At 42.1% G+C, this 16,940-nt stretch overlaps 1 protein-coding gene across 3 annotated transcripts in view; it reads right to left on the minus strand.

Moving 5' to 3' along the window:
• DOK5 (docking protein 5) overlaps window positions 1-5,633 on the minus strand; it is a 94,294-nt gene extending 88,661 nt beyond the window's left edge. The window contains exon 1 of one of the 3 annotated variants that reach the window (XM_048820378.2): window positions 5,168-5,633. In XM_048820378.2, the coding sequence (XP_048676335.1) occupies window positions 5,168-5,233 (66 nt within the window). In that variant the 5' untranslated portion in view covers window positions 5,234-5,633. The remainder of the gene's footprint in view (window positions 1-5,167) is intronic. The other 2 variants (XM_048820381.2, XM_048820380.2) reach the window with 2 other exon arrangements.
• Between the last annotated feature and the right edge of the window lie 11,307 nt (window positions 5,634-16,940).

Below are 16,940 nucleotides of genomic sequence, written 5' to 3' on the forward strand. Positions count from 1 at the left end.
AATATATGGAAAGTGATAATTTGATGTACTATATCCTCATCTAGAGAAAGGATTGTCCAGTGGTCAGGACACTAGCCCAGATCTCTCAAGACCTGGATTCAAGTCCCTGCTTCCACCACAGACCTCCTGCCCCAGTTATATAGGTATCTAAGGATCCAGGATTATCTGTTCTTTTAGGCGCCTAAATCCACTATTTAGGTGCCGCTTATATTCTCAAAGCCACCACTCAGCTGTTGATTAACTTTGCGGGCAGCAAACTTTACACTGGTAGGCAGTTTTCTGAATGCCAAATTGCTGGTGTTTCCCCATAGCTAACAAGCTGCTCAGAGGCTCCAAAGCAAGATTCTCAAAGTATACAAGGGAATGCCTGTCTCACCAGCAGGCCCAGTCTGAATGCACCTAGGATCAAATACCTCTAGCAGAAGAGCCAGATGCAGGACACCAATAGGTAGAAGGGCAGCACAGCATAAAAACCAAGCAGGACTGGAATTTATTGACAGAACTCTGCTCATGTGAACGTCTGAAACTAAGACCTCTTCCCCTCTGGTTTAGAGAGACCATCATCCCTTGCAAATAGCCAATCTAGACATTAGGGTATTCATCTGGGAAGGGGATACCCAGATTCAAATCCCTGATTAGGAGCAGGGACTCAAACAGAGGTTTCCCCCATCCCAGGTGAGTGCCCCAGCCATCAAGTTATTGATTAGTCCAGGGTGAATCTCTCTCAATCCCTCCTGTTAAAGCTGTTCCACTTCACATAAATTGTCAGTAGGCCAGAGAGAGACTGACTGTGGTTAGAGTACTCACCCCAGATGGGGGAGCCCTTGGTTTAAATCCCTGCTCTGAATCAGTGTCCTACCCATCAGGGTATTGGCAGGGGGTGAAGTTCTCTCTCAAAGGTCTCTGTTTTGGCTGCTGAAGCATGAGCTATCTGACCTGACATAGGCACCTGACTCCAGGAGAGGATCCTGAGCAAAAAAAGGCCTCAGTCTCTGGCCCAGTCTGGTGCCTAAGCCTCTCTCTCTTCAGCATTTCCCTTCTAGCTACCTGCGGTGGCTCCCCACTCAGGTTGCTGCCTTCTGAAGATCCCTTCCTTAGGTGCCTAACTCTCCCCAAGCATTGTATGGGGAGCCTGGACACCTAACGTGGAGCTGTGCGTTTCACTAAACAGCAGGCTGTCTACGGATTAGGAGCTGCAATGCAGAGCAGAGTACTGAAGTACCTTTGAGGATCTAGGCCTAAATTCCCCATCTGTAAGATGGTATCGTATTGGTATAAAAGAGCACTTCCTTCCCCACATGGGTGTTGCGAGGATAAAAGCCATCCCAGATTGTGAGGTGCACAGATACTACATTAATGGGGGGTCATAGGTACTTAAAATAGACAGCTCCAGGAGTCAATACAACCCATTGAAAGCTTTGGCTGAAGCAGAATTATGCTGGTATGTTTGTGCTGGTTCAGAGCTACAAGTGGGTGTGGTACTGATCCTTAGTCTGCTGCAGCACTCTCTACACAAGCTGGTCTTATATTTAAGTACTTATGTTAATTATAATTACTGAAAGTATTACTGTAATGAAGTGGAATCTGAAATCTTGGCAATGTAGAGCTGAGACATTTACAGCAAATGCAAGTGGTGAAAAATCTGAAGCCAGGTTATTTCTAGCGTTAGCAGCCTGAACTAGTACTAGAGAGAATATTACACACTGCAATGTGTATGGGGCATCAGTGGAGTTTGAAGGAGGGACCTCAGTTCCTCAGCACAGACCTTGGCCACTTGAGCTACAGGAGTAACCCCCTCAGTTGGTAGCTGCAGCAAGCCTACTACCTATGCCCCATTGGGTTGGAAAGTCAGTGGCTTAGCAAAGGTATAATTTAGGTCCAAATGTGGGTACTTGACTTAGAGTCTAGGTCATTGTCCGAATTTTGGTCCTGTTCAGCTTTTGACTCTATGAAGGTGTCAAACAATAAGAGCACTCTCCACACCACGTTTGTCCTGTCTTACATCAACTGGTGATGGTAGACTGCAAAGTATTTTACCTTGGTTAATCATAATTAATACTTGGAATAAAAGGCAATCAGATTAGGTAAAGGAGAGAACCTTTTAAAAAGAGATTAATTCCAATTCTATGGATCTTAACTAAATAAACCAACGACAGAAAAATGTGAGTCTATATACTATAGGGACTGAATACTCTTCCATAACGAGTGAGCTGCAAGGTTTTACAGTGATAAGTGTACGCATCCGATGAAGTGAGCTGTAGCTCACGAAAGCTTATGCTCAAATAAACTGGTTAGTCTCCAAGGTGCCATAAGTACTCCTTTTCTTTTAGTGATAAGTGAAGTTCCACATTGTCTTACTACCACTGACTGGGCTTGCTTACATGCCCATCCACCTTCTCCGGCACATCTTCTACAGTTATCTGCTGTTTGGAAGTTTGGTCTGTTTATTTACCTGTTGTGAACTGCATGGTATGCTCCTTGTTTGTTTCAATGGGAAATTATGTACACTGTGTTCATTTTCCTCTGCTTTACAAGTGTTTTCCCCCTCCCCAGTATTGATAAATACAATAAAAGTTACCCATAATAAGGGTCTGGATGCAAGGCTGTCATAGAGTTCCACCTGAGATGAATTGAGCCCAGTAAGTCTGTCAGAGAATGCTCAAAATGAAATCCTTCTATTCGAAGGGTCATGGCTACTGTATATATTATACATATACTTGGCAGAATTAGATTTTTAATCATTTCAATGGATAATACCTATATTTATTTTGAAAAAAAAAATTTTGTTATCAATTTAAATTTTCTGCAGTTGGGGGGGAACTATGGGGATGAGAAGGTGTCAATTTTTTTATGACAGTAGATGTTGAGATTCAAAAAGTTATAGCTTTATCACTGTTAAAGCACAAGTTGATATCACATATTAAAATGTACAAAGTAAATATCCTTAAATCAAACGAATAAGCTCTTAAGCAGTACTTTTCTTACTTTGCTACCTGTAAATTTCAATTATTGAGAAATATTTTTTCATCGGTTTGTGTATGTACAATGAAATCAATGTTTACCAACATTTACCGATAAAAAGCTAATCCTTCCAAGACTAATTATATAGATTGCGCAGATTCCATCAACATGAGGCAATTACAAGCTGTATCATATTTTAGCTGTCAGAAGACTGCACTGTACAAACTCCATGCAACGCTTATGGAAAGTTCTCCTTTTAGACTTCCTTGAGTGTCAGTGTTTTAGAACACTATTTATATACCAAGTAAATATAGATCAAAAAGATCATAACTGTAATAAGCCAGCAAAACCTTGTAGATATCCACAGAATCTTTCAAATAAATTCCCATGTGATAAACCTCAGTGTAAAGCTTCAAACTATGAATGATTCAGAGTCACTCTCACGAAAGCTCATGCTCAAATAAATTGGTTAGTCTCTAAGGTGCCACAAGTACTCCTTTTCTTTCTGCGAATACAGACTAACACGGCTGTTCCTCTGAAACCTGAGTTAATAATGCAAGGGCTGTTCATATTGGCATACAACAAAAACCAGAAGGCATTCTAAACTTCTCATAACAAAAGGGTAGGTACATCCAAAATCTAAGAACCCTCCCACTCCCCACCTTGAACTGCCTTCCCACTAGGTTGCATATTTTATACAATAAGAACTATGCTTTGCAGCCTGAAAGGCTGATTAACTGTAGCTTTTAGGTAGCTTGCCATGCTTTGATACCCAGAAGAGAGACAGCAGCAGTGTATTTTCAATAATGCTAATGGGAATTAATCACATGAGAGGAGAATGAAAGCCAAAAGATGTTCCATAAGGAATTGGCCTGCTTACATTATATGCATCACACCCACATTTAAATCCATAACATTTCACAATAGTAACCAAATGCATATTTGGAAAAGAAAAGGAAGTGGCAGACAGAAGAAAAAATATCAGAAATTATAAATCTATTGTGCACCCGCAAACTCAGTGCAGAGAGTTTTAGAGTGTTTTAAGACTAGTACAAATCTCCCTCCCCGCCCCACAACACACCAGAGCTTTTAAATCACAAATGCAAACTTCTACTGGGTAAATGGTCAGTCGGTAGGAATACCTAGTGCCCATGGCATCAGAGCAGATGCAATCGCAAACCCAGGTGAGATGAATGGTTTTGACAGCCACAAATTTTACTGAATTCAAAAGGCACAGGTTTGCATTGCAGGAAGTAAGGTCTTGTCTACATAAGGACATTCAGGAAAATTAATCCTAATTAACCAAGGGGGTGAATTTAAAGTGGCTTAGTAAACTCTTGTGTGGATGGGTTTCTGTCTAAGAATTAAAGTGGCCTTAATGATTAAAAAACTGAATTAAGGCCACTTTTATTATGAGTAAGAGCATCCACACAAAGGTTTAATGGGAGTTAACTAATCCACTAAATTCACACCTTTAGTTAATTACGATTAATTTTCCTGAGTTTCTCCCTGTACATCAAAAATCAGTCACACAGGCCTTCCGCCATCATCCTAATGAAAATGTTAGTTAACACCCCTCCACATATATTACTGCTTCCTGCCCCCAGTGATTCTCAACAACTGCCCAAAACACACATGTGATTTAAAAGAAGTCAGGGAAAGCCAACCCCACCCCGTATTTCAGAAGCTATCTTCCCAGTTCAGATTCTTTTGTAGCTGCATGTTACGGTCAGACTCTGATCCACCGTCCCTGCTACCGAAAGGCTTGCAGCTCAAGTGCAAAGCTGAGTGAGCGAGAGCCCTTTGGCAACGGAGATCTTGCTTGTGTTCCTGAGCAGAACCGAATCCAAGTTCAGGTCTGCCCTTTCCAAAAAAACAAAGTGCATCTGTTCAGAGAGCAGCCTATTGCGCTGCACCTCGAGCTGTTTCTATATTTGTTGTGCGCAAAGGACACAGTAGCGATCTGAATTGGGGGACGCAGGGAACCGACGTTTCCCTAGCACCCAAGCTCACACTTTACAAAAAGAAAAGGCAACGTCCCCCCCCGCGAGACAGCCACCGAGCAGCTTGCAAAAGAAATAACAATGGGAGCCCTCACGCATGCTGTCTGCAGCCCTGGCCCACAAGAATGCTAAGGCATGTCACACTGAACAACCAAAAGGAAAAAAAGAGCAAACAAACAGAAAGGGAAAGCACAAATACTTACACCTAAACGTCTGCTCCTAATCTTTACATACCCTTGCTTCACTATGTCATTAAAATTGGAAGCCATCCTTTTTGTGGGGAGGAGCTGCTCGCCCAAGTTGAAGCCAGTCTGTGGCTGAAATGATTCACCAAGCCCACATCACTTGGAATAATCCTCCTGACCCAGAAACTCAGCGGCAAGAGTTTTAATCCACTTGGGAGAGGGAGGAAGAGAGGCGAGAAGACCCCTCTGCACCAGCTGACAGCGCTGGCGGCTGCAGCTGCCTAGGAAGTGCAATGAGCTCAGCGCCTCTCCTCTGGCAGAACAGCGGGATCCGCCCTCTGCCTTACTCCCCAGCGGGGCAGAAAGCCCCCAGGCCAGCCCACCTAGCAGAGGCTGCACCTGGAGAAGCAGCCGTCCTGGCTGTGCGCGGGGAGAAGCACCGGAAAGTTGGGGGGGATCCCAGGGAGAATTATGTTCGATGCCAGAGAGACAATGAGCGCGGGGGTGAGCGAGAGACTGGTGGAATAGGGCTGGCTGAAAGATGTTGCTGCTTTGTGAGTTTCTCCCGTTCCCTGTATGTTCTGTCCAGCCCCTTTAAATATATACACACGCTCTGGAGTGACTTAGCTTTCCTTCCAGGGCTTTTTACTCGTCCTTTTTATTTCCTCCACTCTTTCCTACCTGTCTTCTCCACCCTTATTTTTCTATGCTCTGTGGCAGCTGTCCCAGTTCCTTCTGTCTGTTCCCTTCTTTCACCAGCCTCTCAGTTGTGTTCACCCCTTCTCATTACCCATGTTTCAGTCTCTCTTTTCCCCTTTTATAGGGTTGGCCATAGGCTTGCCACCCATCCAGGTTTTACCTGGACAGTGTGGTTTTTGGCTGCTGTGGCCGGGTGCCCTCATTAGGGTTGCCCAGTTTTTGACTGGAAAGTTCAGTCAAAAAGGGAACCCAGGCAGTGTCTGGTGAGATGTACTGACCGGCCACCAAAAGTCTGGTTACCTTGGGGGGAAGAGGTGGAGAGGGGGCAGGGTGGTGAGCTCAGGTGTAGATCTATAGCACTCTGACCACATGGAACAAGATACTTTAGATAAAAGTTCTGGAGTATGCTTTGACATACTGCTGTTTGAAACAGGTCACAGTATGTCAAAGCACGCTGCAGAACTTTTCATGCCCAATATCAGGGTCCACACATCAACATGGTGCACAGCAAGCTAGTGCACTGCACCATCATACCCTGACATGTCACACATTAAGCCACGGACAAGCCCACATCCACCCCCACACACACCCCCCAAGTCATTTATTGGGAGAAAAAAAAATTGCACGTCGCCCTTAAAACCACTAAAAGTGATACTGTCCTACAATCTTTCAACATGTATGTATAATTCCCTGAGTATAAACTGACATGCTATTTTGGGGCCTGATTTAAAGTCCACTGGAGAGAACAAAAAGACTCCAATGTGCATTGGATCAGGTTCTTAGCCTCCTTTGTGTGTGTGTTCTGTGCTAAGTTTAAGAGCCAAGTAAGAAAGGACCAGTGCTCAATAATGGGCTGTCCTGCAATTCTCAGGACAAGTGGTGGTCCCCCTGTGGTTTTCTGCAGGAAGGTGAGTTTCCCAGAAAGGCTCTTGGCTGCCTCATGGGTCAACTGGCACCACTCCAGACTCTGACTGAAAGTAACCTGAGCCTTGGCCCTGGGGAAGTGGTAGAAATGTCACACTGACACAGACTTTTACTCTGGCAATGTGTGGCTGTCCCGATGAAAGAAACTTGGCTGGCGCTGGGCACATGCTGCATCCAGTGGATAGTCATTGTTTTCAGATGTTTGCAAGCACTGCTGAGCATAATAACGAAACCAGGAAAGGGAGAACTCCACGCACACCCCCCAACCCCACCCCAGCACGACCACTGTTGAAATAACTTATTCATACACCCCATTGCTGGGGAAGGAATTGCTCACTTTGTAAAACTGGAGATTATTTAAAAATGCATCCTTTACTACGTGTTAAGAATTCTAAACACAGGCACCCGTTGTCAGGTATTTCAGTATCCTCCTTCCCAATCTCTTTCAGACTGAGACTGCCGGATTACTGCAGTGACGTGCTTCTTACAGAGGAGCTGGGCAGATGGCTACAAGGCAGACCAGGAAATAGTCACTGAAACCCAGAGATCAATAGTAAATGTGGAATATACCTTCTAGGTATGTAACTACATTCTTCAGACAGGGATTGCTTTTTTTATGTCTATTGTACAGACCCAAGCATACTATTGGCACCAAACCAGCAACACGTTGGCCAGTCACATAAGGTTTTATAACTTCACTGAGAGCCATGAAAGCAGAGATAGTGTAGGCCTGTGGTCTGCCATCTGAACCTGTAGCCCTGTAACTATGAGTTGCTTTTATAGGCATCTCCATTAAATGCAGCTGAAGGGACCAGGGACAGAACGCAGGTACAGTTTACCTACTACCTCACATACAGTTTTGTATTGGGAAAGGCAGGTTCTAGGTCATGCTATTTTCTCCATGGTCATATTCCACTTCTCTGCTCCTTACCCTAAATGGACTAGTTCATGGACCCACCTTTTGGTAAGAGAACCAAAAAAAAGTGCCACCGTGACTTAACAACAAAGTAAAAGAAGCAGTGAGAGGCCAAAAGGCATCCTTTAAAAAGTTACATCCTAGTGAGGAAAACAGAAAGGAGCATAAACTCTGGCAAATTAAGTGTAAAAATATAATTAGGAAGGCCAAAAAAAGAATTTGAAGAACAGCTAGCCAAAGACTCAAAAAGTAATAGCAAAAAAAAATTTTTAAGTACATCAGAAGCAGGAAGCCTGCTAAACAACCAGTGGGGCCACTGGACGATCGAGATGCTAAAGGAACACTCAAGAACGATAAGGCCATTACAGAGAATTTAAATGAATTCTATGTATCAGTCTTCATGGCTGAGGATGTGAAGGAGGTTCCCAAACCTGAGCCATACTTTTTAGGTGACAAATCTGAGGAACTGTCCCAGATTGAGGTGTCATTAGAGGAGGTTTTGGAACAAATTGATAAACTAATCAGTAATAAGTCACCAGGACCAGATGGTATTCACCCAAGAGTTCTGAAGGAACTCAAATTTGAAATTGAAGCACTACTAACTGTAGCCTGTAACCTATCATTTAAATCAGCTTCTGTACCAAATGACTGGAGGATAGCTAATCTGACGCCAATTTTTTTAAAGAGCTCCAGAGGTGACCCCAGCAATTACAGGCCAGTAAGCCTGACTTCAGTATCTGGCAAACTGGTTGAAACTATAGAACAAAATTGTCAGACACAATAGATATAGATGAACATAATTTGTTGGGGAATAGTCAACATGGTTTTTGTAAAGGGAAATCCTGCCTCACCAATCTACTAGAATTCTTTGAGGGGGTCAACAAGCATGTGGACAAGGGGGATCCAGTGGATATAGTGTATTTAGATTTTCAGAAAGCCTTTGACAAGATCCCTCACCAAAGGCTCTTAAGCAAAGTAAGCAGTCATGGGATAAGAGGGAATTGTCATGGATTGTAACGGATTAAAAGATAGGAAACAAAGGGCAGGAATAAATGGTCAGTTTTCAGAATAGAGAGAGGTAAATAGTGGTGGTGTCCCCCAGGGGTCTGTACTGGGACCAGTCCCATTCAACATATTCATAAATGATCTGGAAAAAGGGGTAAGCAATGAGGTGGCAAAATTTGCAGATGATTCAAAACTGCTCAATATACTTGCGTCCAAAGCAGACTGAAGAGCTACAAAAGGATCTCACAAAACTGGGTGACCGGGCAACAAAATGGCAGATTAAATTCTATGTTGATAAATGCAAACTAAGGCACATTAGAAAACATCATTCCAACTATACATATAAAATGATGGGGTCTAAATTAGCTGTTACCACTCAAGAAAGAGATCTTGGAGTTCTCTGAAAACATCCACTCAATATTCAGAGGTAGTAAAAAAAGCAAATAGAATGTTGGGAATCATTGAGATAACACAGAAAATATCATATTGCCTCTATATAAATCCATGGTATGCCCACATCTTGAATACTGCGTGCAGATGTGATTGCCCCATCTCAGAATAGATACGTTGTAATTGGAAAAGGTTCAGAAAAGGACAACAAAAATGATTAGGGGTATGGAATGGCTGCTACAGGAGGAGAGATTAATAAGACTGGGACTTTTCACCTTGGAAAAGAGACGACTAAGGGGGGATATAATTGAGATCTGTAAAATCATGACTGGTATGGAGAAAGTAAATAAGGAAGTGTTATTTACTCCTTCTCATAACACAAGAACTAGGGGTCACCAAATAAAATTAATAGGCAGCAGGTTAAAAACAAACAAAAGGAAGTATTTTTTCACACAACGCACAGTCAACCTGTGGAAATCCTTGGCCTTCACAACATCCTCTGGCAAGACTAACAGGGTTCAAAAAAGAACTAGATAAGTTCATGGAGGATAGGTCCATCAATGGCTATTAGCCAGTATGGGCAAGGATGGTGTCCCTAGCCTCTGTTTGCCAGAAGCTGGGTGTGGGTGACCGGGGATGGATCACTTGATGATAACCTGTTCTGTTCATTTCCTTTGGGGCACCTGGCATTGGCCACTGTCAGAAGACCGGATTCTGGACTGGATGGACCTTTGGTCTGACCCAGTATGGCCATTCTTGTGCTCTTATGATGAGAAACAAGTTCTTCAGCTGAGAGAGCTCTCTACTTTTACCTTTGACATTTTGTATAATTGCTATGAAAGCAGATGACAGTAATGGTAATACCATGGTAATATTTTCTACATAAACCATGGATCTATCTTTGATGATACAAGATATTTTTTCCCCACTGAGATTCATAAGGCCAGAAGAAGCCATCATGATCATCTAGACTGGCCTCTTGCAGAACACAGGGCATAAATAAATTTTCACCCAGTAATTCCTGCAAACGTCCACAACTTTTGGTTGCACTAGAGCACATCATATGGAAAGACATCCTAACTTGATTTGAGAGGAATATTAACTTGGTGTTAGAAGAGAAGATAAAACACTCTCTGAAAAGAATTTAACTTTGCAAGTGTTCCTTTTTTCCTGACTGGTTGTCTCTTATATGATATATGGAACTAAGATGAGAGCAAAGCTAGTGTGTATAAACATTTAGTAACCCAAAGGTCTATTTAATTAAATTTTGTCAGTAATTTGACTGGTGAAAATCTGTCCCTAATAAGCACTCTTTTCAAAACAGAGGGTTGTGGCCTTTGAGAGACTGTAAAGTTATATCAGGTTTCTTTACTTGGCATGGAATTAACCAGGTTGCATAGCTTTATCCTCTCTATTTTGACATCCTTTTATATAAAGAGAAAACCAAGGGGGAGCCTTCTTCTACCTAATCACTCTGTCTGATTAAACAAGGTGAAAAAATGGCCCTATCTTGGCTATAGGAATGTTTTGGGAATTTCCCAAATTATGCAGCTATCCAGTTAATCTGATTTGAGTAACCAGATGGAGCAACATTAGACACAAAAGACTTAACTCCAGGAGGATTTCTTGGGAAAATGTCAGTGTTCACTCCAAGAACACTTATTGTCATTATCTTGACATTATCAGGGTGGACCATTTTCTGGAGAGGATGACTGTAGAACTTTGAAGGTCTAGGGAAGGCAGATGTCCTGGCTCAGCCCTGGAATTATGCCTCTATCAGGCCAGTGCAGTGGGGTTATTGTGGTGGTTGCTGTTGAAAAAGAATTAGGCATAGCAAGTTCGTGGATGTGATCACAGAGGAGCAGTCAAGGTTAAACATGGCCACAAGTGATCAAAGACTGTGAATCCCTAACTCTACTTGGACATATTTCTGGCAGAGGAGTTGTATGTTAGGATCATAAAATTTGGGCAGCCCTAAAAATTGGGCTATTCTTTGGCGCCTCCGTCCTTTCCTTATATTTGTAAATATATAGAGTGTTTTTGCTAGAACCCACTCAACGTCCTAATTTATTGCCAGATTTTCAAGAATGTGAAGTCAGTAAAAAAAGGACCTAAGTTTGAATGAATTTACTATGATTGCCGCTGTAAATCAGGTGACAGGATATACAAATTCAGCTCACTGCCCACCTAACTTTAAAAACAAATAAATATGGTCATTAATGAATAGAAGTATTTACCCACTGCACAACTGGGAAAGAAATTCTTACTGAAAACACCTTGTAATGTTATGATTTATGAAAATAAATAATCTATTGACCAGGCTGATATGCCAGTTTATGGAGTAACATAGGTTGTGGAGTCCTAGGTTACTGTAATTATCTTGCCTCTGTCCCATTCAAATATTTTTATTTTATATAGGCCAAAGTGGGGCGAGACAGAATATATTAAAAATACCAGCAACAAATGGAATGTGTCCTTTTACTGGAAGCTGTGCTTCTGATTTTAATATTGTGTGCCTAACAAAATTACTGTCAAGATGGTGAATGTTAAGATAAAAATAAATATATGCTGACTAAATCTGCAAGCAAAGTGAATGCATTTGAATCCTGGGTAACATTACCTACTGAGAAACAAAACATTTATTTTGTTTGCTTTGTGTTTCTGTGACAGGTTACAAGTATCCAAACAACTTTGTCATCCTCAATCTCCTGAGGACATATGCCAAGGGACCTTCCTCCAGCCACACAACAGTGACTCAGGCATTAAGTAGAACTGAATGTCAGATCACAAAGTTATCATCATCCATTCTTCTTTTTCCAGTATGTAATTCATCAGAATCTACACCATACCGGAGCGCAGCTCCAGGACTGACAGCTTCCTTTGAACTGGCTGCTAAAGGAGAGCTCTGACTGATATAGGCTAGCTTCTCCGGGTGGCAGGGATCATTGTCTATGTAATTCTCTCAGCCCGAGTCAGCACAAGGGTGTTATTCCCAGGATTAGTCCTAAATCTGTTGTTATAGCTATCAGTGAAAACAAACTACAAGCAGCAAGGAAGCAGTGCATCTTTTCTGGAGATACAGGCACCAGCAATAGCAAAATGCAAATTCTGATCTATGACATTATCTCTTAAGAGATAGATATGTTAAATTGTGTGGATATTTAGCTGCCTTACTTACATTAATGTTAGTGGAGCTTGCATAGCTAAATCCCTGTATACCATTTTGAAAGTGTATCCACAAAATAAGATTATATGACATACTAATATAAAATATAAAGAGGGTCATCCTATTGCTTCTTTAGAGCTTGATCCTGCAGGCATGCTGGTAAGAGTTGTGTGGGACCAGTGTTGAGCCACCACTAGAGCTCCTGAGTGGTGTGCTTTTTTACTCATGATCTACTGAGGAGAAGTTAGGTGAGCGGTGTGGGCTTTGAAGGCTGGTGGACTAGCATGACCACTGTGCCTGGCTTTCATCAGGAGGCACCAACAGCTGGCTGAAGGTTAGTGTTTGCTCAGAACTTTCAGGTACATTTCTGTATCAGCAGCCCTCATGGTTGACCTCATGGTTGACCCCATGGTCAATGGACCAAATCCCATCCTAAAAACACTCTAAATTATACTAGCAGGAATATTTCCTCTATGGACAAGTCAGGGGCTAGAATTCCTAGCAATTGGTAGCCAGAGGCTCTGTTCAACCCAAACATGCATCTTTTGTTAGGGGAGAGAGAAGAGTGGGCAGTATAAAGCCGGCTATGTCAGCTTTAGGCTACTTTGGGAATTTCCTATGCCAGGCGAATCCACAGCTAACTTTAGGACAGCTCAATGGCTACTTTCTTGTGCTGCCACAAGAGGCCAAGCATCTGGCCAAGCATCTGGCTCACTTCCTTCTAAGTACCGATCTTGCCAACACTTATGTAGCCTCTGCTCCTGGCAGGCATTAGGAGTAATTAAAAATCCTTAAAATGGCCACTATGCACTGGGTTGTACTCAAGGCTCATATGTTGTGGCAACTGGCCACTTCCACCCCTACTCACCTGTTCTCACCGCTCTGGTAAAGGTTTACTCAGGTTGTTGAGCACTTATGCAAGTCACTGTCTTAAAGCCTCTCTCCTCAGGTGTGGAGTAAACATGAAGTGCTGAACTTCACCCTTTTGGTCTCCATACTACTTTCTGGAAGTCTCAGCAGCCTGAAAAACCTGATCTGCAAAGTGAAATCCAGTACATAAAGTTCTACATAATTTTACTAATATGATCCCTGTGACCTGATGCTCTGGAGGGCATGAGCTCTCTCCCACCCTCCCATTGGTGAACAGGTGGAAGTAGTTACAGAATGTGTGTTTCATTTGCATAAGCTTTCTACCCCAAATTCTTCTAGTGGCACTGTGGGATCCACCATGCTATACAGAAATTCAGAATTGGTTGTGTACCAGAATTGACCTGACGGAGGGGAAAATATAGGCATCTCCCTTGTGGGAAGAAATGTATCCCCAGTGGTATGGTTCCTCTCTGGGGATCTTGTGCTGTTGGGAAGACTGACAGGAAATAACAGAGAAGGTGCATCAGCCAGGTGCAACAGTCAGATAGCTCATTGCTGAAGCTGCAGAGGAAAGCAGCAGAGCTGAGTGAATTGTAGTGAGGCCCCTTCCTAGCCAGCTAATAAAGCTGAAATCGTAGCTGGTTTAGGTGTCGGAGCCTCAGAACAGGATCAGTCAGCATGTCAATGAACTTGAGACAGACCTGCCCAAGTGCACATGAGGACACTGGAACTACACTACCCACTTACACCAAACCACGACTGGGGTTTCATGGACAGGAAGGGGAAGTGATGTGGTGAAAGGATATTTGCCTATTGGACATTCAGTGGTGGGTGGGAGTCCAAGTTAATGGGCTACTGCCAGTGTTACTGTGAGGAAGTGTTTTCTTTAGATAGACAGGAAACATAGCAACATTCACCCAATAAAGTTTACCTTGTTTAATTCCCACTCGCACACACAACGGATTGCAAACTGGGATGTATTGCCTATTATAAGGGCACCCAAGGAAGGTAGTTAGTGATCCAAGACATCCTGGGTGGGGGCTCAAGCTAGTGGTGTTTGTTAGTTTTAAGAGGGACCTCTAGCTAGCTGAGCCTGACAATTATGCCTTTGATGTGGCAAAGAAACATTCATGTTTAATTTTAAATAAACCATAAATGTAATAAAATCATTAGGAAAACACCAGGTCTGATGAAAACTTATCATATTCTATCATATAATTTTGAATATATAGAAATAATTCATTTCTGAATTAAACTTCCACATTTATCTTTATAGTTCTCCTAATGTTGACTGATTCCAGTGAAGTTTGTTTTGCCCTAAATACTCATTACTGAATCAATGTCACGTTAATTTGATGTCTGTGTGAACAATGTCTCCAAGGCAAATTCTTATCTTGAATCAATGCATATTTAAGCATTTATTGCTGCATGTCTGTTGAAAAATTATGCCTGAAAGTATACAATTTTTTGTTGATAAATGTTAGAAGGAAAATAAATTGTCTAATTATAATATTTGCATTTTGAAAAGATACTAATGGTCTCATTTTGCATCATCGACAGGTTTTATGAACTGCCTTTATAATCAATAAATGTTGGAATAGATTTTCAGGGTTTGAGTTTGCAACTGTAAGCTTATTTTCCATAACTGCACACTCAAATTCAATTGGTTTCACATTCAAGTGAACAGAGCTGCCCATTTGCTCACTCAGGACCAGACCATGACTGGTCCAGTCTTTTGCTCAGGAGAGAAAGGGGGTTGGAGACAACCCCAACCCCTATATAGTGCCCTGGCAATGTGGCTGGGGTTATAAGTGGGAAATGGAGGAGTTGTGCACCAGAACTGTTCCCACTTGAGCAGATGAATGTGGAAGGGGCAGAGTATGGCAGCCTTAGCTCCCATGCTGTTCTTCCAAAATGTCACATGTGGGGAAGAGTAACTTGCATCCAGTACAGGAATATGGTAAGTTATTATTCCATAGGAGCAAGGTGGGTTTCAGTGCAGGAATTAGGACTCAGAGTCACAGTGTCTTTGTAAGGCTCTCTGGGGCACTGCAGCTACTTTCCTCCCCTTAATATTGTCTGAACCTAAAGACTCAGTCTAGTTCTTAGTAACAATTGTTGTAAAGTGGCTAAACTGTGGCAATTTGATGGGGAAATGTACGTCCAATTTGTCTGAAAACCTGCCCCAGATTCATTAATATTCTTTGCTACTTTTCAAGGTGAAAGTTGATCTGAAAGCAAACGTTGTGGTCAATCATTAACTCAAAGACGAACTAAACAAAATCAAGGAAACACAATTACCTGAACAATATGACGACATTCCTCTTACTCAAAACAAAGGTACTTAGCTTATGATTTGGGACAGCAGGGCTAATGGGGGGCAGGAAGTGACTGTCCCCCTCAGCTGCCTTTTAGGTGTATGTATGGTACTTGTTCAAACCAATAGGTGTAATGGAAGGGCGAACTACCAATGACTCATCTCTCCCCCCACCTCCCGCCCTCCCCTCCTCCAGCACTGCTGAAAACCTAGCTCCATAAAGGTTTGAGAGCTTGTTAGATGGTATTATTTTTGTCATGCTGTCTGGAGTGGCTCATGACCATGAGTGTCAAACTCAAGGCAGACTGTCAAAAAACAGGGCACGAACACCAAACCGGTTGTGTGTTCCATACTTATATTTCACCAACCAAGTAAAAAGTGTGAACACCTCAGGCACTATAATAGCCTTAATAGGGAGCCACAGACAGTCCCCTTGTGTTCTTCAGTCTATCTTGCCACCCAGTCAAGCCTGCTTTTGTGATAGATGGTCCCTTACACCAAAAATATCAATATTCGGTCCCAAAGGACCAGTCACTTACCCAAGGTCAGATCTCAAACTGAAGACAATGCTGTAGCTAATCCTATAACTAAAGGTATACTAACTAGGAAAAAAAGAAATGAGTTATTTACAAGGCTAAATCAGTTAAACATATACACACAAATAAAGTACAATCTTAAGTTCAAAAATATAACAGAAGTTTCTATAATAAGCAAGTTTTATATCCTTTAGGGCTAACCCAAGCCAAGCAGCATTGGGATCAGTTGCCCATGTTTAGGAATCCTTGCCCTTCAGCGTCCAGACAACATAAAGGTAACATTTTCTCTTTATCAGGGATTTTTATTCCTTTCCTCCAGCATTCAAGCCGTGATGGGATGAGGGCTTGTGCATGTACCCTCTTTAGGAGTTTGGGGGAAGCAATCAACATAGTCTCTTGTGCACAATGGCTTGTCAGATGTCTATAGACCTTCTTCTGTTGGGAAGAATGCCTCTTGTGGTAAGCTAGCATTGTACAGCTGGTAATGCTGCTCCCCTGACTGTAGGAAGTTTACAGTCTTCATAAACATTTTTATAGTTAGAGCAAACATGTAAATGTTTGCTTTTAACATGGTACACAGATATAAGTAGGATTAATATGTGCAGCATCCTACAAACATTCCCAAGTTTAAATACTAAACACATTCTTATAACTCTAATTTCTATTTCCACAATACTAACTACAGAGATGAAGCAGACTGGTTTCCAGCCATGCGTTTGTCAGTGTTCAGTAAGGCCCACGGCCTTGGCATGAGCTTGTGTCACAGTGTTATTTAAAATGTGATGAATATTTTCATGATAATAAAGATGGCTAAAGTACATTGCACTCAAAAAAAGAGTTCAGAAATATTTACGTACCTCAATAATGTAGTGGTAGCAAAAGGCTCATGTGTAGAATAAAGATTTTGGTAACAACTGTTAACTCTGTGACATTAAGTTATGAAAGACAATTTATTAATCATATGTGCA

Source organism: Caretta caretta, chromosome 13 (genome assembly GCF_965140235.1).
Source record: "Caretta caretta isolate rCarCar2 chromosome 13, rCarCar1.hap1, whole genome shotgun sequence".
In the NCBI taxonomy this organism is placed as follows: Eukaryota; Metazoa; Chordata; order Testudines; family Cheloniidae; genus Caretta; species Caretta caretta.